This window comes from Hyla sarda, chromosome 2 (genome assembly GCF_029499605.1).
Source record: "Hyla sarda isolate aHylSar1 chromosome 2, aHylSar1.hap1, whole genome shotgun sequence".
Classification (NCBI taxonomy): domain Eukaryota; kingdom Metazoa; phylum Chordata; class Amphibia; order Anura; family Hylidae; genus Hyla; species Hyla sarda.
Window position 1 is genome coordinate 283,122,630 of NC_079190.1, and position 23,817 is coordinate 283,146,446.

At 47.8% G+C, this 23,817-nt stretch overlaps 1 protein-coding gene and 1 long non-coding RNA gene across 3 annotated transcripts in view; one reads left to right on the top strand and one right to left on the bottom strand.

The window, feature by feature from the left end:
* Positions 1 to 23,013, bottom strand: LOC130356164 (uncharacterized). 2 transcript variants are annotated; one of them, XR_008888801.1, is made up of 3 exons: positions 22,893 to 23,013; positions 3,385 to 3,548; positions 1 to 2,872 (listed from the first exon to the last, which is right to left on the bottom strand). It is a non-coding gene; the product is annotated as an uncharacterized LOC130356164 (long non-coding RNA). The 2 variants fall into 2 exon arrangements; XR_008888802.1 differs by lacking the exon at positions 22,893 to 23,013 and adding an exon at positions 22,728 to 22,781.
* PPP1R8 (protein phosphatase 1 regulatory subunit 8) overlaps positions 22,977 to 23,817 on the top strand; it is a 20,549-nt gene continuing 19,708 nt past the window's right edge. The window contains exon 1 of the mRNA XM_056557285.1: positions 22,977 to 23,121. Coding sequence (XP_056413260.1) covers positions 23,072 to 23,121 — 50 coding nt within the window. The 5' untranslated portion in view covers positions 22,977 to 23,071. The remainder of the gene's footprint in view (positions 23,122 to 23,817) is intronic.

The following is a 23,817-nucleotide window of genomic DNA, read 5'->3' on the forward strand; positions in this document are numbered from 1 at the left end:
CACTGTAGTGTCCCGGTAGCGCATTGAGGGTAGCGGGGAGAAAGTATGTCGGAGCCCGGGCGGCAGTAGCTTTTCCTGCTCCATGTTGGAGCTGGAGTAAATTTAGTCAATTTTTACGGCTTTTGCGACAGTTTATTGCGCAACTGCGACTGTCTCAGTTAATAAATTCCTGACCACTGCAAGTAAAAACTGAAAACTTGCATAAATTAAGCGGGAAAAAAAATTTGACTTTCTAGCTCTTGCTAGGGAAAGTCGCACAATTTATAGGGTAGGCGCAATTGCGACAATTTTGCGCCAAAAATAGTCAGAAAAAACTGACTAAACCCCTTAGTAAATGCCCCTCCATGAAACTTTTAATATGACTAACCAATTGAAATATCCTCACCCACAGGTATTTATGGAACCTCTGTCCATGTCAGGAACAGTCCAGAGCAGGAGCAAATCCCCATAGCAAACCTATTCTGCTCTGAACAGTTCCTGACATTGACAGAGGTGTCAGCAGAGAGCACTGTGGTCAGACAGAAAAGAAATTCAAAAAGAAAAGAACTTCATGTGGAGCATACAGCAGCTAAGTACTGAAAGGATTAAGATTTTTAAATGAAAGTAATTAACAAATCTGTTTAACTTTCTGGCACCAGTTGATTTAAAAAAAAAGTTTTTCAAAGGAGTACCCCTTTAAATCTGAAAAGCTTAAAGCGTACCTGTCAGATCCAACAAAAAACATTTTTTTAATATATCACAATTTAAATAGCTCACTAGTCAGAATTCCTCTCAAAGAGGGGGCGTGGCCTCACTGTGCAGGTCTCCGCCACCTCCCTCAGTATGCTGTCTACTCGCATCTCACCTAGCATTAGCAAAACTACAACTCCCAGCTTGTCCTCACTGACAGTAGCGGGACACAAGCTGACAGTGGGAGGATTTTACCTCGAGCTGTGAGCCCTGTGCTCACAGCTGTCAATCAAGGAAGTGGGTCCATGATGTAGGTGATGATGCATGGACACAGCAGGACTAGTATGTGTCCAAGCCGGCACGGGGGCAGTTGTTTGACTGGCTTTTTCAGTATGAAATACTGAAAAATTTCTGATGAAAGCAATTGCCACACCTATTGGTTCTACATGCTTTACAACATATCAAAAGTTTTTGTATCTGACAGTGCCCATTTAAGCTCAAATCAAGAAATATTACAAAATGCACTGCAGGTCAATGTATGTCCAGAGTAGGAGCAAATCCCCATAGCAAACATATCCTGCTCTGGACAGTTCCTGAAATGGACAGAAGTGTCAGCAGAGAACACTGTGTTCAGACAGAAAAGAAATTAAAAAAAGAAAAGAACTTCCTGTGGAGCATACAGCAGCTGATAAATACTGGAAGGGTTAAGAAGGGTTAAATAGAAGTCATTTACAAATCTGTTTAACTTTCTGGCACCAGTTGACTTTAAGGCAAGCTGGGGTTTCTCCTCCTCACTTCCTTTTTTGGCTTGCTCCATTCTAATATAGATTTTTCTTCCAAGTGTCTTCTCTGGATTTTGGTGGTCAGGGCTCTGGTGGTTGTAAGGCGACCTTTAAGTGGAAGTATTTGACCTGCAGGGAATATGACCCTTCACCACCGATACTGCCTGTCGCCATAAGTTTTCTGACTTGGAGCAACTCCTTATCAATTAATTAGTTCAGTCCTCTATTAAATTGGTAACATACTCCTTGGCTGTAAAACCAAGGTAGAGAGCTAGACTAAGTCAGTCGTCCCCATGCTCCTAGTGTGGATGGTCACGTGAGTGCTTATTTGACCTGCGATCATGATTATTCAAATCCAGCCGACGGGCCCGCCTCCAGCACACAATTTAGAGAAGAAAGAAGAGGATCTTCAGAGGAGCAGGTGCTGGATTGCAGGTATGTACAGTATATGTCAGACCCTGCATCAGTCTCCTGTTCACCTGCACTATAACCCAGTGTATTGGGTTTAGGGTGGGTAAACGGGTGACCGTTTTCCTTTAAGCAGGTCTGATCTAGAGTGATGTCACTAGGAGACTTTGCCTGGAACTTGACTCTTTACTTTAGGTGCTGACAAGAAGGGCATGTTCTTTCCTCAATCTCCTAGGTCCATGTTTACCAACCAGGGTGCCTAGAGCTGTTACAAAACTACAACTCCTAGCATGCCTGGGCAGCCAAAGGTAGTTTTGCAACAGCTAGAGGCACCCTGCTTGGGAAACCCTATTCTAGTTTCCTTTTGGAGGCACCAGAGGGAGGAAAGATCCTATCAGGTCCAGGCAGATTTGTTACTAGGGAACGGGCACTAACAACTTCAGAAGAGCTCCACCTCTAATCATCAGGACTTTTGACGCTATAAGTGCACTCCTGGGAGTCCAACAGATATCAATAGGTATTAACCATTATCATGAGGCCTAGATCTGAATGCTCTTCTGTAATTTCCTGGATCATCTATTTGGATAAATCACAACTCTCTCCTGCCATTGTGAGAAGATTCCTGGAATTTGTCATGGATGCCCAGGATATGAGGTTGTTCGTCATTCCAGAGAGAAAGAATCATATCCAAGAAGACAGATGGCTCGGGTCCAAATTACACTTGATGAGGTTCTTTGGCCTTCTGGCGTTTTAGGACCCCTTAAGAGGAGGGTCTTCAAATTCTGGAATAGGCAGTTTTTGTTTCATCTAGACAGGTTGAGTTTAATCAGTAAACATCCGTTGATCCCTAATTGGGGGAGCTCTGTGAAGGATGGAGCTTTCTTGAAAGATTCTTGGCGCATTCTTACTAGACACCTCAGGGACAGGCTGGACTGCTCATCTCATCTATCAGTACTCGCAGTTTCCAGGATCTGGTCATCTACAGAAAGAGCCTTGTTCTCCACACAGTTCATCTTTTCCAGAGGCAAGCAGTGAGGATCAAGATGGACAACATAGACATGTTAAAAATATTTTTTTTAAATGACAGTTACACTTTACGTATTCTGTGAAAGCATGTGATGAGTATAACATTGGGGGAGTGGGCTTCTTAATGATCAGAGCAGTGCAGTTGTAATGGCAAGGTTCAGATTCCTGGAGTCTGTAGGCAGCACAGGATAGGTTAAGTTTAGATGACTGGATGCAAGTAGAAGAAATAATCAGCATTAAATAAATAATAAGCATAATTGGCCATACCCCTTAAATGTCCCCTGATGATACCAAGCAGCAAACAATATTTATTTGCAATACATACGGAAGGGTGGGTACCTTGTGCTGCCTTATGAACTCCAGGAATCAGAATATTCAGATTAAATACAACATTTTGTCCCTTCCTGGATGCCCTCTGCCAGCACAGCATTAGACTTGAGTAGGATATCTTCATTAGGGTGGACTGATGTTAACACTAATTTCTTTAGCACCACCTTACCAAGGGCTGGGCTTCTTGCTATGTCCAGTCTATAATGTCTTATGAAGGTGGACGGAGATGACCATGTAGCTGCACTGCAGATCTCTTGAAGTGAAATGTATACAGCCCATGCTGTAGCTGTGGACCTGGTTAAATGCGCTTTCAGGCAGGTCAAAACCTTCCTTCTGGAAGCAAAAAAGGATATATTTTCTTATTCAGATAGCAATTGTAGATTTCACCATTTTATCACCTTTTACCTTTCCTGCAAAAAAACGCTGATCAGTGATAAATCAATGTCAGCAGTCAGGGCAGGCCACACACTGGTATGGTCCGACCACAAAGCACAGACCTACTACTGGTGGCACAGACCGGAAAGCCCCAAAACAAGATGCTAAAATAAGAAAGAAAAAAAAAATACTTATCCCCAAAAAAGCCCTAGTACCCCCCCCCCCCCCCCAAAAAAAAACGCAGGATGGCACTGATCAGCGATGGGGTGGGTGATTCGCTAAGGGTGCGTTCACACTACGGAATTCTCGCAGAATTCCACCAGTGGAATTCCGTGGTGTGAACTTAACATTAGTGTGAATGGGTCGCCGCGAGACCCGTTCACACTGCAGAATTTCCGCCGCTGAAATTGTTCATTCTTTGCGCGGATTCCGCGAGCACTGCATAGCCCTCAATGGTGACGGCTCAGTGCCCCGCGGTCCTAGCGCCCTCGTGCCTCCGGTGGCAGCCGCCAGGCGGAACCTTCGCTCGCGGAATTCAGCCGTGAGAATTCCGTAGTGTGAACTGGGCCTAACAGTGGCCGGCCACTCTCTTATAGGGAAGAGGGTCCGGCCACCAAGTTAACGAATAAAAAAAGCTTACACCCCAAAAAAAAGATGGGGGCAAGCCGCAGCACCCCTGTAAGGTCTGGGGCACAAAGCGAGAGGTGCTGTGCACACTAAGATCCCAGACAATGAGCTCGCTGCAAAAATTATTATTATTTTTTATATACACTTTAGCTGTCCCTGCCTACAGACTAACTGTCCCTGATAAGAAGAGTGCCGGATGCCACAATCTGGGACAAGGATGGCACAGATGGAGGGGGATAAGGTAGTGCCCGCACTAGCTCCGCTCTGCTCACCAACTAGAAGGTGTTGGTGGGCAGAGCGGACAATGGCAGGGCAACCTCTCCAGCCAGTGCCTGTGATTGGTCGGTCAGGAAAAAACATTATTCCCCTATACATCTCCTCAGGATGGCACATTATTCCCCTTTACATCTCAGGATGGCACATTATTCCCCTATACATTTCCTCAGGATGACACATTATTCCCCTGTACATCCCCTCAGGATGGCACATTATTTCCCTATACATCTCCTCAGGATGACACATTATTCCCCTATACATCTCCTCAGGATGGCACATTATTTCCCTATACATCTCCTCAGGATGACACATTATTCCCCTGTACATCCCCTCAGGATGGCACATTATTTCCCTATACATCTCCTCAGGATGGCACATTATTTCCCTATACATCTCCTCAGGATGGCACATTATTCCCCTGTACATCCCCTCAGGATGGCACATTATTTCCCTATACATCTCCTCAGGATGGCACATTATTTCCCTATACATCTCCTCAGGATGGCACATTATTTCCCTATACATCTCCTCAGGATGGCACATTATTTCCCTATACATCTCCTCTGGATGGCACATTATTCCCCTATACATCTCCTCAGGATGGCACATTATGGTGGCACAGTATTGACCTATACATCCCCTCAGGATGACACATTATGGGTGGCACGGTATTGACCTATACATCCCCTCAGGATGACACATTATGGGTGGCACAGTATTGACCTATACATCCCCTCAGGATGACACATTATGGGTGGCACAGTATTGACCTATACATCCCCTCAGGATGACACATTATGGTGGCACAGTATTGCCCTATACATCCCCTCAGGATGACACATTATGGGTGGCACGGTATTGACCTATACATCCCCCTCAGGATGACACATTATGGGTGGCACGGTATTGCCCTATACATCCCCTCAGGATGACACATTATGGGTGGCACGGCATTGACCTATACATCCCCTCAGGATGACACATTATGGGTGGCACAGTATTGACCTATACATCCCCTCAGGATGACACATTATGGGTGGCACGGTATTGACCTATACATCCCCTCAGGATGACACATTATGGGTGACACGGTATTGCCTTATACATCCCCTCAGGATGACACATTATGGGTGGCACAGTATTGCCTTATACATCCCCTCAGGATGACACATTATGGGTGGCACAGTATTGACCTATACATCCCCTCAGGATGACACATTATGGGTGACACGGTATTGCCTTATACATCCCCTCAGGATGACACATTATGGGTGGCACAGTATTGCCTTATACATCCCCTCAGGATGACACATTATGGGTGGCACGGTATTGACCTATACATCCCCTCAGGATGACACATTATGGGTGGCACGGTATTGACCTATACATCCCCTCAGGATTACACATTATGGGTGGCACGGTATTGACCTATACATCTCCTCAGGATGGCACATTATGGGTGGCACGGTATTGACCTATACATCTCCTCAGGATGACACATTATGGGTGGCACAGTATTGACCTATACATCCCCTCAGGATGACACATTATGGGTGGCACGGTATTGCCCTATACATCCCCTCAGGATGACACATTATGGGTGGCACAGTATTGACCTATACATCCCCTCAGGATGACACATTATGGGTGGCACGGTATTGCCCTATACATCCCCTCAGGATGACACATTATGGGTGGCACAGTATTGACCTATACATCCCCTCAGGATGACACATTATGGGTGGCACAGTATTGACCTATACATCCCCTCAGGATGACACATTATGGGTGGCACGGTATTGACCTATACATCCCCTCAGGATTACACATTATGGGTGGCACGGTATTGCCCTATACATCCCCTCAGGATGACACATTATGGGTGGCACGGTATTGCCCTATACATCCCCTCAGGATGACACATTATGGGTGGCACAGTATTGCCTTATACATCCCCTCAGGATGACACATTATGGGTGGCACAGTATTGACCTATACATCCCCTCAGGATGACACATTATGGGTGACACGGTATTGCCTTATACATCCCCTCAGGATAACACATTATGGGTGGCACAGTATTGCCTTATACATCCCCTCAGGATGACACATTATGGGTGGCACGGTATTGACCTATACATCCCCTCAGGAGGACACATTATGGGTGGCACGGTATTGACCTATACATCTCCTCAGGATGGCACATTATGGTGGCACAATATTGACCTATACATCCCCTCAGGATTACACATTATGGGTGGCACGGTATTGACCTATACATCCCCTCAGGATTACACATTATGGGTGGCACGGTATTGACCTATACATCTCCTCAGGATGGCACATTATGGGTGGCACGGTATTGACCTATACATCTCCTCAGGATGACACATTATGGGTGGCACAGTATTGACCTATACATCGCCTCAGGATGACACATTATGGGTGGCACGGTATTGCCCTATACATCCCCTCAGGATGACACATTATGGGTGGCACGGTATTGACCTATACATCCCCTCAGGATGACACATTATGGGTGGCACGGTATTGCCCTATACATCCCCTCAGGATGACACATTATGGGTGGCACAGTATTGACCTATACATCCCCTCAGGATGACACATTATGGGTGGCACGGTATTGCCCTATACATCCCCTCAGGATGACACATTATGGGTGGCACGGTATTGCCCTATACATCCCCTCAGGATGACACATTATGGGTGGCACGGTATTGCCCTATACATCCCCTCAGGATGACACATTATGGGTGGCACGGTATTGCCCTATACATCCCCTCAGGATGACACATTATGGGTGGCACAGTATTGCCCTATACATCCCCTTAGGATGGCACATTATGGGTGGCACGATATTGCCCTATACATCCCCTCAGGATGACACATTATGGGTGGCACAGTATTGCCCTATACATCCCCTCAGGATGACACATTATGGGTGGCACGGTATTGCCCTATACATCCCCTCAGGATGACACATTATGGGTGGCACAGTATTGCCTTATACATCCCCTCAGGATGACACATTATGGGTGGCACAGTATTGACCTATACATCCCCTCAGGATGACACATTATGGGTGACACGGTATTGCCTTATACATCCCCTCAGGATGACACATTATGGGTGGCACGGTATTGCCTTATACATCCCCTCAGGATGACACATTATGGGTGGCACGGTATTGACCTATACATCTCCTCAGGATGGCACATTATGGTGGCACAGTATTGACCTATACATCCCCTCAGGATGACACATTATGGGTGGCACGGTATTGACCTATACATCCCCTCAGGAGGACACATTATGGGTGGCACGGTATTGACCTATACATCTCCTCAGGATGGCACATTATGGTGGCACAATATTGACCTATACATCCCCTCAGGATTACACATTATGGGTGGCACGGTATTGACCTATACATCCCCTCAGGATTACACATTATGGGTGGCACGGTATTGACCTATACATCTCCTCAGGATGGCACATTATGGGTGGCACGGTATTGACCTACACATCTCCTCAGGATGACACATTATGGGTGGCACAGTATTGACCTATACATCGCCTCAGGATGACACATTATGGGTGGCACGGTATTGCCCTATACATCCCCTCAGGATGACACATTATGGGTGGCACAGTATTGACCTATACATCCCCTCAGGATGACACATTATGGGTGGCACGGTATTGCCCTATACATCCCCTCAGGATGACACATTATGGGTGGCACAGTATTGACCTATACATCCCCTCAGGATGACACATTATGGGTGGCACGGTATTGACCTATACATCCCCTCAGGATTACACATTATGGGTGGCACGGTATTGCCCTATACATCCCCCCAGGATGACACATTATGGGTGGCACGGTATTGCCCTATACATCCCCTCAGGATGACACATTATGGGTGGCACGGTATTGCCCTATACATCCCCTCAGGATGACACATTATGGGTGGCACAGTATTGCCCTATACATCCCCTTAGGATGGCACATTATGGGTGGCACGATATTGCCCTATACATCCCCTCAGGATGACACATTATGGGTGGCACAGTATTGCCCTATACATCCCCTCAGGATGACACATTATGGGTGGCACAGTATTGCCCTATACATCCCCTCAGGATGACACATTATGGGTGGCACAGTATTGCCTTATACATCCCCTCAGGATGACACATTATGGGTGGCACAGTATTGACCTATACATCCCCTCAGGATGACACATTATGGGTGACACGGTATTGCCTTATACATCCCCTCAGGATGACACATTATGGGTGGCACAGTATTGCCTTATACATCCCCTCAGGATGACACATTATGGGTGGCACGGTATTGACCTATACATCCCCTCAGGAGGACACATTATGGGTGGCACGGTATTGACCTATACATCTCCTCAGGATGGCACATTATGGTGGCACAATATTGACCTATACATCCCCTCAGGATTACACATTATGGGTGGCACGGTATTGACCTATACATCCCCTCAGGATGACACATTATGGGTGGCACGGTATTGCCCTATACATCCCCTCAGGATGACACATTATGGGTGGCACAGTATTGACCTATACATCCCCTCAGGATGACACATTATGGGTGGCACGGTATTGCCCTATACATCCCCTCAGGATGACACATTATGGGTGGAACGGTATTGCCCTATACATCCCCTCAGGATGACACATTATGGGTGGCACGGTATTGCCCTATACATCCCCTCAGGATGACACATTATGGGTGGCACGGTATTGCCCTATACATCCCCTCAGGATGACACATTATGGGTGGCACAGTATTGCCCTATACATCCCCTTAGGATGGCACATTATGGGTGGCACGATATTGCCCTATACATCCCCTCAGGATGACACATTATGGGTGGCACAGTATTGCCCTATACATCCCCTCAGGATGACACATTATGGGTGGCACGGTATTGCCCTATACATCCCCTCAGGATGACACATTATGGGTGGCACAGTATTGCCTTATACATCCCCTCAGGATGACACATTATGGGTGGCACAGTATTGACCTATACATCCCCTCAGGATGACACATTATGGGTGACACGGTATTGCCTTATACATCCCCTCAGGATGACACATTATGGGTGGCACGGTATTGCCTTATACATCCCCTCAGGATGACACATTATGGGTGGCACGGTATTGACCTATACATCTCCTCAGGATGGCACATTATGGTGGCACAGTATTGACCTATACATCCCCTCAGGATGACACATTATGGGTGGCACGGTATTGACCTATACATCCCCTCAGGAGGACACATTATGGGTGGCACGGTATTGACCTATACATCTCCTCAGGATGGCACATTATGGTGGCACAATATTGACCTATACATCCCCTCAGGATTACACATTATGGGTGGCACGGTATTGACCTATACATCCCCTCAGGATTACACATTATGGGTGGCACGGTATTGACCTATACATCTCCTCAGGATGGCACATTATGGGTGGCACGGTATTGACCTACACATCTCCTCAGGATGACACATTATGGGTGGCACAGTATTGACCTATACATCGCCTCAGGATGACACATTATGGGTGGCACGGTATTGCCCTATACATCCCCTCAGGATGACACATTATGGGTGGCACAGTATTGACCTATACATCCCCTCAGGATGACACATTATGGGTGGCACGGTATTGCCCTATACATCCCCTCAGGATGACACATTATGGGTGGCACAGTATTGACCTATACATCCCCTCAGGATGACACATTATGGGTGGCACGGTATTGACCTATACATCCCCTCAGGATTACACATTATGGGTGGCACGGTATTGCCCTATACATCCCCCCAGGATGACACATTATGGGTGGCACGGTATTGCCCTATACATCCCCTCAGGATGACACATTATGGGTGGCACGGTATTGCCCTATACATCCCCTCAGGATGACACATTATGGGTGGCACAGTATTGCCCTATACATCCCCTTAGGATGGCACATTATGGGTGGCACGATATTGCCCTATACATCCCCTCAGGATGACACATTATGGGTGGCACAGTATTGCCCTATACATCCCCTCAGGATGACACATTATGGGTGGCACAGTATTGCCCTATACATCCCCTCAGGATGACACATTATGGGTGGCACAGTATTGCCTTATACATCCCCTCAGGATGACACATTATGGGTGGCACAGTATTGACCTATACATCCCCTCAGGATGACACATTATGGGTGACACGGTATTGCCTTATACATCCCCTCAGGATGACACATTATGGGTGGCACAGTATTGCCTTATACATCCCCTCAGGATGACACATTATGGGTGGCACGGTATTGACCTATACATCCCCTCAGGAGGACACATTATGGGTGGCACGGTATTGACCTATACATCTCCTCAGGATGGCACATTATGGTGGCACAATATTGACCTATACATCCCCTCAGGATTACACATTATGGGTGGCACGGTATTGACCTATACATCCCCTCAGGATTACACATTATGGGTGGCACGGTATTGACCTATACATCTCCTCAGGATGGCACATTATGGGTGGCACGGTATTGACCTACACATCTCCTCAGGATGACACATTATGGGTGGCACAGTATTGACCTATACATCGCCTCAGGATGACACATTATGGGTGGCACGGTATTGCCCTATACATCCCCTCAGGATGACACATTATGGGTGGCACAGTATTGACCTATACATCCCCTCAGGATGACACATTATGGGTGGCACGGTATTGCCCTATACATCCCCTCAGGATGACACATTATGGGTGGCACAGTATTGACCTATACATCCCCTCAGGATGACACATTATGGGTGGCACGGTATTGACCTATACATCCCCTCAGGATTACACATTATGGGTGGCACGGTATTGCCCTATACATCCCCCCAGGATGACACATTATGGGTGGCACGGTATTGCCCTATACATCCCCTCAGGATGACACATTATGGGTGGCACGGTATTGCCCTATACATCCCCTCAGGATGACACATTATGGGTGGCACAGTATTGCCCTATACATCCCCTTAGGATGGCACATTATGGGTGGCACGATATTGCCCTATACATCCCCTCAGGATGACACATTATGGGTGGCACAGTATTGCCCTATACATCCCCTCAGGATGACACATTATGGGTGGCACAGTATTGCCCTATACATCCCCTCAGGATGACACATTATGGGTGGCACAGTATTGCCCTATACATCCCCTCAGGATGACACATTATGGGTGGCACAGTATTGCCCTATACATCCCCTCAGGATGACACATTATGGGTGGCACAGTATTGCCCTATACATCCCCTCAGGATGACACATTATGGGTGGCACAGTATTGCCCTATACATCCCCTCAGGATGACACATTATGGGTGGCACAGTATTGCCTTATACATCCCCTCAGGATGACACATTATGGGTGGCACAGTATTGACCTATACATCCCCTCAGGATGACACATTATGGGTGACACGGTATTGCCTTATACATCCCCTCAGGATGACACATTATGGGTGGCACAGTATTGCCTTATACATCCCCTCAGGATGACACATTATGGGTGGCACGGTATTGACCTATACATCCCCTCAGGAGGACACATTATGGGTGGCACGGTATTGACCTATACATCTCCTCAGGATGGCACATTATGGTGGCACAATATTGACCTATACATCCCCTCAGGATTACACATTATGGGTGGCACGGTATTGACCTATACATCCCCTCAGGATGACACATTATGGGTGGCACGGTATTGCCCTATACATCCCCTCAGGATGACACATTATGGGTGGCACAGTATTGACCTATACATCCCCTCAGGATGACACATTATGGGTGGCACGGTATTGCCCTATACATCCCCTCAGGATGACACATTATGGGTGGCACGGTATTGCCCTATACATCCCCTCAGGATGACACATTATGGGTGGCACGGTATTGCCCTATACATCCCCTCAGGATGACACATTATGGGTGGCACGGTATTGCCCTATACATCCCCTCAGGATGACACATTATGGGTGGCACAGTATTGCCCTATACATCCCCTTAGGATGGCACATTATGGGTGGCACGATATTGCCCTATACATCCCCTCAGGATGACACATTATGGGTGGCACAGTATTGCCCTATACATCCCCTCAGGATGACACATTATGGGTGGCACGGTATTGCCCTATACATCCCCTCAGGATGACACATTATGGGTGGCACAGTATTGCCTTATACATCCCCTCAGGATGACACATTATGGGTGGCACAGTATTGACCTATACATCCCCTCAGGATGACACATTATGGGTGACACGATATTGCCTTATACATCCCCTCAGGATGACACATTATGGGTGGCACGGTATTGCCTTATACATCCCCTCAGGATGACACATTATGGGTGGCACGGTATTGACCTATACATCTCCTCAGGATGGCACATTATGGTGGCACAGTATTGACCTATACATCCCCTCAGGATGACACATTATGGGTGGCACGGTATTGACCTATACATCCCCTCAGGAGGACACATTATGGGTGGCACGGTATTGACCTATACATCTCCTCAGGATGGCACATTATGGTGGCACAATATTGACCTATACATCCCCTCAGGATTACACATTATGGGTGGCACGGTATTGACCTATACATCCCCTCAGGATTACACATTATGGGTGGCACGGTATTGACCTATACATCTCCTCAGGATGGCACATTATGGGTGGCACGGTATTGACCTACACATCTCCTCAGGATGACACATTATGGGTGGCACAGTATTGACCTATACATCGCCTCAGGATGACACATTATGGGTGGCACGGTATTGCCCTATACATCCCCTCAGGATGACACATTATGGGTGGCACAGTATTGACCTATACATCCCCTCAGGATGACACATTATGGGTGGCACGGTATTGCCCTATACATCCCCTCAGGATGACACATTATGGGTGGCACAGTATTGACCTATACATCCCCTCAGGATGACACATTATGGGTGGCACGGTATTGACCTATACATCCCCTCAGGATTACACATTATGGGTGGCACGGTATTGCCCTATACATCCCCCCAGGATGACACATTATGGGTGGCACGGTATTGCCCTATACATCCCCTCAGGATGACACATTATGGGTGGCACGGTATTGCCCTATACATCCCCTCAGGATGACACATTATGGGTGGCACAGTATTGCCCTATACATCCCCTTAGGATGGCACATTATGGGTGGCACGATATTGCCCTATACATCCCCTCAGGATGACACATTATGGGTGGCACAGTATTGCCCTATACATCCCCTCAGGATGACACATTATGGGTGGCACAGTATTGCCCTATACATCCCCTCAGGATGACACATTATGGGTGGCACAGTATTGCCTTATACATCCCCTCAGGATGACACATTATGGGTGGCACAGTATTGACCTATACATCCCCTCAGGATGACACATTATGGGTGACACGGTATTGCCTTATACATCCCCTCAGGATGACACATTATGGGTGGCACAGTATTGCCTTATACATCCCCTCAGGATGACACATTATGGGTGGCACGGTATTGACCTATACATCCCCTCAGGAGGACACATTATGGGTGGCACGGTATTGACCTATACATCTCCTCAGGATGGCACATTATGGTGGCACAATATTGACCTATACATCCCCTCAGGATTACACATTATGGGTGGCACGGTATTGACCTATACATCCCCTCAGGATTACACATTATGGGTGGCACGGTATTGACCTATACATCTCCTCAGGATGGCACATTATGGGTGGCACGGTATTGACCTACACATCTCCTCAGGATGACACATTATGGGTGGCACAGTATTGACCTATACATCGCCTCAGGATGACACATTATGGGTGGCACGGTATTGCCCTATACATCCCCTCAGGATGACACATTATGGGTGGCACAGTATTGACCTATACATCCCCTCAGGATGACACATTATGGGTGGCACGGTATTGCCCTATACATCCCCTCAGGATGACACATTATGGGTGGCACAGTATTGACCTATACATCCCCTCAGGATGACACATTATGGGTGGCACGGTATTGACCTATACATCCCCTCAGGATTACACATTATGGGTGGCACGGTATTGCCCTATACATCCCCCCAGGATGACACATTATGGGTGGCACGGTATTGCCCTATACATCCCCTCAGGATGACACATTATGGGTGGCACGGTATTGCCCTATACATCCCCTCAGGATGACACATTATGGGTGGCACAGTATTGCCCTATACATCCCCTTAGGATGGCACATTATGGGTGGCACGATATTGCCCTATACATCCCCTCAGGATGACACATTATGGGTGGCACAGTATTGCCCTATACATCCCCTCAGGATGACACATTATGGGTGGCACAGTATTGCCTTATACATCCCCTCAGGATGACACATTATGGGTGGCACAGTATTGACCTATACATCCCCTCAGGATGACACATTATGGGTGACACGGTATTGCCTTATACATCCCCTCAGGATGACACATTATGGGTGGCACAGTATTGCCTTATACATCCCCTCAGGATGACACATTATGGGTGGCACGGTATTGACCTATACATCCCCTCAGGAGGACACATTATGGGTGGCACGGTATTGACCTATACATCTCCTCAGGATGGCACATTATGGTGGCACAATATTGACCTATACATCCCCTCAGGATTACACATTATGGGTGGCACGGTATTGACCTATACATCCCCTCAGGATGACACATTATGGGTGGCACGGTATTGCCCTATACATCCCCTCAGGATGACACATTATGGGTGGCACAGTATTGACCTATACATCCCCTCAGGATGACACATTATGGGTGGCACGGTATTGCCCTATACATCCCCTCAGGATGACACATTATGGGTGGCACGGTATTGCCCTATACATCCCCTCAGGATGACACATTATGGGTGGCACGGTATTGCCCTATACATCCCCTCAGGATGACACATTATGGGTGGCACGGTATTGCCCTATACATCCCCTCAGGATGACACATTATGGGTGGCACAGTATTGCCCTATACATCCCCTTAGGATGGCACATTATGGGTGGCACGATATTGCCCTATACATCCCCTCAGGATGACACATTATGGGTGGCACAGTATTGCCCTATACATCCCCTCAGGATGACACATTATGGGTGGCACGGTATTGCCCTATACATCCCCTCAGGATGACACATTATGGGTGGCACAGTATTGCCTTATACATCCCCTCAGGATGACACATTATGGGTGGCACAGTATTGACCTATACATCCCCTCAGGATGACACATTATGGGTGACACGGTATTGCCTTATACATCCCCTCAGGATGACACATTATGGGTGGCACGGTATTGCCTTATACATCCCCTCAGGATGACACATTATGGGTGGCACGGTATTGACCTATACATCTCCTCAGGATGGCACATTATGGTGGCACAGTATTGACCTATACATCCCCTCAGGATGACACATTATGGGTGGCACGGTATTGACCTATACATCCCCTCAGGAGGACACATTATGGGTGGCACGGTATTGACCTATACATCTCCTCAGGATGGCACATTATGGTGGCACAATATTGACCTATACATCCCCTCAGGATTACACATTATGGGTGGCACGGTATTGACCTATACATCCCCTCAGGATTACACATTATGGGTGGCACGGTATTGACCTATACATCTCCTCAGGATGGCACATTATGGGTGGCACGGTATTGACCTACACATCTCCTCAGGATGACACATTATGGGTGGCACAGTATTGACCTATACATCGCCTCAGGATGACACATTATGGGTGGCACGGTATTGCCCTATACATCCCCTCAGGATGACACATTATGGGTGGCACAGTATTGACCTATACATCCCCTCAGGATGACACATTATGGGTGGCACGGTATTGCCCTATACATCCCCTCAGGATGACACATTATGGGTGGCACAGTATTGACCTATACATCCCCTCAGGATGACACATTATGGGTGGCACGGTATTGACCTATACATCCCCTCAGGATTACACATTATGGGTGGCACGGTATTGCCCTATACATCCCCCCAGGATGACACATTATGGGTGGCACGGTATTGCCCTATACATCCCCTCAGGATGACACATTATGGGTGGCACGGTATTGCCCTATACATCCCCTCAGGATGACACATTATGGGTGGCACAGTATTGCCCTATACATCCCCTTAGGATGGCACATTATGGGTGGCACGATATTGCCCTATACATCCCCTCAGGATGACACATTATGGGTGGCACAGTATTGCCCTATACATCCCCTCAGGATGACACATTATGGGTGGCACAGTATTGCCCTATACATCCCCTCAGGATGACACATTATGGGTGGCACAGTATTGCCTTATACATCCCCTCAGGATGACACATTATGGGTGGCACAGTATTGACCTATACATCCCCTCAGGATGACACATTATGGGTGACACGGTATTGCCTTATACATCCCCTCAGGATGACACATTATGGGTGGCACAGTATTGCCTTATACATCCCCTCAGGATGACACATTATGGGTGGCACGGTATTGACCTATACATCCCCTCAGGAGGACACATTATGGGTGGCACGGTATTGACCTATACATCTCCTCAGGATGGCACATTATGGTGGCACAATATTGACCTATACATCCCCTCAGGATTACACATTATGGGTGGCACGGTATTGACCTATACATCCCCTCAGGATTACACATTATGGGTGGCACGGTATTGACCTATACATCTCCTCAGGATGGCACATTATGGGTGGCACGGTATTGACCTACACATCTCCTCAGGATGACACATTATGGGTGGCACAGTATTGACCTATACATCGCCTCAGGATGACACATTATGGGTGGCACGGTATTGCCCTATACATCCCCTCAGGATGACACATTATGGGTGGCACAGTATTGACCTATACATCCCCTCAGGATGACACATTATGGGTGGCACGGTATTGCCCTATACATCCCCTCAGGATGACACATTATGGGTGGCACAGTATTGACCTATACATCCCCTCAGGATGACACATTATGGGTGGCACGGTATTGACCTATACATCCCCTCAGGATTACACATTATGGGTGGCACGGTATTGCCCTATACATCCCCCCAGGATGACACATTATGGGTGGCACGGTATTGCCCTATACATCCCCTCAGGATGACACATTATGGGTGGCACGGTATTGCCCTATACATCCCCTCAGGATGACACATTATGGGTGGCACAGTATTGCCCTATACATCCCCTTAGGATGGCACATTATGGGTGGCACGATATTGCCCTATACATCCCCTCAGGATGACACATTATGGGTGGCACAGTATTGCCCTATACATCCCCTCAGGATGACACATTATGGGTGGCACAGTATTGCCTTATACATCCCCTCAGGATGACACATTATGGGTGGCACAGTATTGACCTATACATCCCCTCAGGATGACACATTATGGGTGACACGGTATTGCCTTATACATCCCCTCAGGATGACACATTATGGGTGGCACAGTATTGCCTTATACATCCCCTCAGGATGACACATTATGGGTGGCACGGTATTGACCTATACATCCCCTCAGGAGGACACATTATGGGTGGCACGGTATTGACCTATACATCTCCTCAGGATGGCACATTATGGTGGCACAATATTGACCTATACATCCCCTCAGGATTACACATTATGGGTGGCACGGTATTGACCTATACATCCCCTCAGGATGACACATTATGGGTGGCACGGTATTGCCCTATACATCCCCTCAGGATGACACATTATGGGTGGCACAGTATTGACCTATACATCCCCTCAGGATGACACATTATGGGTGGCACGGTATTGCCCTATACATCCCCTCAGGATGACACATTATGGGTGGCACGGTATTGCCCTATACATCCCCTCAGGATGACACATTATGGGTGGCACGGTATTGCCCTATACATCCCCTCAGGATGACACATTATGGGTGGCACGGTATTGCCCTATACATCCCCTCAGGATGACACATTATGGGTGGCACAGTATTGCCCTATACATCCCCTTAGGATGGCACATTATGGGTGGCACGATATTGCCCTATACATCCCCTCAGGATGACACATTATGGGTGGCACAGTATTGCCCTATACATCCCCTCAGGATGACACATTATGGGTGGCACGGTATTGCCCTATACATCCCCTCAGGATGACACATTATGGGTGGCACAGTATTGCCTTATACATCCCCTCAGGATGACACATTATGGGTGGCACAGTATTGACCTATACATCCCCTCAGGATGACACATTATGGGTGACACGGTATTGCCTTATACATCCCCTCAGGATGACACATTATGGGTGGCACGGTATTGCCTTATACATCCCCTCAGGATGACACATTATGGGTGGCACGGTATTGACCTATACATCTCCTCAGGATGGCACATTATGGTGGCACAGTATTGACCTATACATCCCCTCAGGATGACACATTATGGGTGGCACGGTATTGACCTATACATCCCCTCAGGAGGACACATTATGGGTGGCACGGTATTGACCTATACATCTCCTCAGGATGGCACATTATGGTGGCACAATATTGACCTATACATCCCCTCAGGATTACACATTATGGGTGGCACGGTATTGACCTATACATCCCCTCAGGATTACACATTATGGGTGGCACGGTATTGACCTATACATCTCCTCAGGATGGCACATTATGGGTGGCACGGTATTGACCTACACATCTCCTCAGGATGACACATTATGGGTGGCACAGTATTGACCTATACATCGCCTCAGGATGACACATTATGGGTGGCACGGTATTGCCCTATACATCCCCTCAGGATGACACATTATGGGTGGCACAGTATTGACCTATACATCCCCTCAGGATGACACATTATGGGTGGCACGGTATTGCCCTATACATCCCCTCAGGATGACACATTATGGGTGGCACAGTATTGACCTATACATCCCCTCAGGATGACACATTATGGGTGGCACGGTATTGACCTATACATCCCCTCAGGATTACACATTATGGGTGGCACGGTATTGCCCTATACATCCCCCCAGGATGACACATTATGGGTGGCACGGTATTGCCCTATACATCCCCTCAGGATGACACATTATGGGTGGCACGGTATTGCCCTATACATCCCCTCAGGATGACACATTATGGGTGGCACAGTATTGCCCTATACATCCCCTTAGGATGGCACATTATGGGTGGCACGATATTGCCCTATACATCCCCTCAGGATGACACATTATGGGTGGCACAGTATTGCCCTATACATCCCCTCAGGATGACACATTATGGGTGGCACAGTATTGCCCTATACATCCCCTCAGGATGACACATTATGGGTGGCACAGTATTGCCTTATACATCCCCTCAGGATGACACATTATGGGTGGCACAGTATTGACCTATACATCCCCTCAGGATGACACATTATGGGTGACACGGTATTGCCTTATACATCCCCTCAGGATGACACATTATGGGTGGCACAGTATTGCCTTATACATCCCCTCAGGATGACACATTATGGGTGGCACGGTATTGACCTATACATCCCCTCAGGAGGACACATTATGGGTGGCACGGTATTGACCTATACATCTCCTCAGGATGGCACATTATGGTGGCACAATATTGACCTATACATCCCCTCAGGATTACACATTATGGGTGGCACGGTATTGACCTATACATCCCCTCAGGATTACACATTATGGGTGGCACGGTATTGACCTATACATCTCCTCAGGATGGCACATTATGGGTGGCACGGTATTGACCTACACATCTCCTCAGGATGACACATTATGGGTGGCACAGTATTGACCTATACATCGCCTCAGGATGACACATTATGGGTGGCACGGTATTGCCCTATACATCCCCTCAGGATGACACATTATGGGTGGCACAGTATTGACCTATACATCCCCTCAGGATGACACATTATGGGTGGCACGGTATTGCCCTATACATCCCCTCAGGATGACACATTATGGGTGGCACAGTATTGACCTATACATCCCCTCAGGATGACACATTATGGGTGGCACGGTATTGACCTATACATCCCCTCAGGATTACACATTATGGGTGGCACGGTATTGCCCTATACATCCCCCCAGGATGACACATTATGGGTGGCACGGTATTGCCCTATACATCCCCTCAGGATGACACATTATGGGTGGCACGGTATTGCCCTATACATCCCCTCAGGATGACACATTATGGGTGGCACAGTATTGCCCTATACATCCCCTTAGGATGGCACATTATGGGTGGCACGATATTGCCCTATACATCCCCTCAGGATGACACATTATGGGTGGCACAGTATTGCCCTATACATCCCCTCAGGATGACACATTATGGGTGGCACAGTATTGCCCTATACATCCCCTCAGGATGACACATTATGGGTGGCACGGTATTGCCCTATACATCCCCTCAGGATGACACATTATGGGTGGCACAGTATTGCCCTATACATCCCCTTAGGATGGCACATTATGGGTGGCACGATATTGCCCTATACATCCCCTCAGGATGACACATTATGGGTGGCACAGTATTGCCCTATACATCCCCTCAGGATGACACATTATGGGTGGCACAGTATTGCCCTATACATCCCCTCAGGATGACACATTATGGGTGGCACAGTATTGCCTTATACATCCCCTCAGGATGACACATTATGGGTGGCACAGTATTGACCTATACATCCCCTCAGGATGACACATTATGGGTGACACGGTATTGCCTTATACATCCCCTCAGGATGACACATTATGGGTGGCACAGTATTGCCTTATACATCCCCTCAGGATGACACATTATGGGTGGCACGGTATTGACCTATACATCCCCTCAGGAGGACACATTATGGGTGGCACGGTATTGACCTATACATCTCCTCAGGATGGCACATTATGGTGGCACAATATTGACCTATACATCCCCTCAGGATTACACATTATGGGTGGCACGGTATTGACCTATACATCCCCTCAGGATTACACATTATGGGTGGCACGGTATTGACCTATACATCTCCTCAGGATGGCACATTATGGGTGGCACGGTATTGACCTACACATCTCCTCAGGATGACACATTATGGGTGGCACAGTATTGACCTATACATCGCCTCAGGATGACACATTATGGGTGGCACGGTATTGCCCTATACATCCCCTCAGGATGACACATTATGGGTGGCACAGTATTGACCTATACATCCCCTCAGGATGACACATTATGGGTGGCACGGTATTGCCCTATACATCCCCTCAGGATGACACATTATGGGTGGCACAGTATTGACCTATACATCCCCTCAGGATGACACATTATGGGTGGCACGGTATTGACCTATACATCCCCTCAGGATTACACATTATGGGTGGCACGGTATTGCCCTATACATCCCCCCAGGATGACACATTATGGGTGGCACGGTATTGCCCTATACATCCCCTCAGGATGACACATTATGGGTGGCACGGTATTGCCCTATACATCCCCTCAGGATGACACATTATGGGTGGCACAGTATTGCCCTATACATCCCCTTAGGATGGCACATTATGGGTGGCACGATATTGCCCTATACATCCCCTCAGGATGACACATTATGGGTGGCACAGTATTGCCCTATACATCCCCTCAGGATGACACATTATGGGTGGCACAGTATTGCCCTATACATCCCCTCAGGATGACACATTATGGGTGGCACAGTATTGCCCTATACATCCCCTCAGGATGACACATTATGGGTGGCACAGTATTGCCCTATACATCCCCTCAGGATGACACATTATGGGGGGCACAGTATTGCCCTATATATCTCCTCAGGATGACACATTATGGGTGGCACAGTATTGCCCTATACATCCCCTCAGGATGATACAGTTTGCAGAGCTGTCGCTGGGACGTTTCATCCTGTTAAAGTTCAGAGATCGCGCGATCCCATCACAGACCGGGTAAAAAGCCATGTACACTCTGCAGAGCAGTGTTTTCCAAGCAGTGTGTCGCCAGCTATTGCAACAACTCACAGCATGCTGGAAGTTATAGTTTTGCAACAGCTGGAGATACACCGTTGGAAAAACCCCTGCTGTAGAAACGTATAACGAACACGTACATACCGGAAGTATACACTGCTGGCTGGCAACATACAGGTGGTTGGCGAACACGCCCATACCGGAAGTATACACTGCTGGCTGGCAACATACAGGTGGTTGGCGAACACGCATGCGCAGTCTTAGCAGCGGATGTAGTGCTTGCATTAACCTAGAATGTTACAGGAGGAGGAGCGGGAGCAAAGATGGCGGCGAATCCGAACTCTATTCAACCCATATTTGAGTGTCCGAGCTGGTGAGCTGGGGTTGTGGGGAGAAGGTGTATTGGTGGCCGTGCATATTGTAGTGATGCGTATTATATCAGGTGTCACCCTATAAAGCGGCAGGAGTGAGATCCGTGGGAGGTGTGGTCTAGAGTTGGAGCCATGTTGTGTGCAGACTGCATACAGCTTTAGTGGGGGTTACACTAGGGGGATGCCATGTGCAATTCTGGCTCCTCTAGTAGTCATGGTACTGGAACAGCAGGGGGCACCGTGGTTGGCATGGTATTCTGCAGTGCTGGGGTCCTGGGCATGATTCTGACCATCTGCAGGGGATTGCACTTCCTCTGCATGCTTGCTGCTCCAGTTTTCTCCCATACCCCCCAAAATATAATAAGCAATGGGCATAGAAGAGTTAAACGCACCTGAAGTTCTAGTTGAAACAATGTAACATCCAGAATGCCCAGCCCCCTCTTAGCTCTTGAGTGACAACATTAGTGTCCAATCAGGATAGTGCTAGAGCTGTTTTACTTGGTGCCATGAATGGTCCGCCTCCTAGACACCTGTGATATCAGTGCCCAGGACGCTATAAGAGGCATCTGCTTACTTTGGTCGAGCCCCACTGACATTCTTGAGTTCTCGGCAAAACTACTCTGATGATGGCCCCATACACTTAGCAGCCGAACTTGCCTCTTACGTGTACTCACAGGGGCCTGTGATTGGCTGCATTG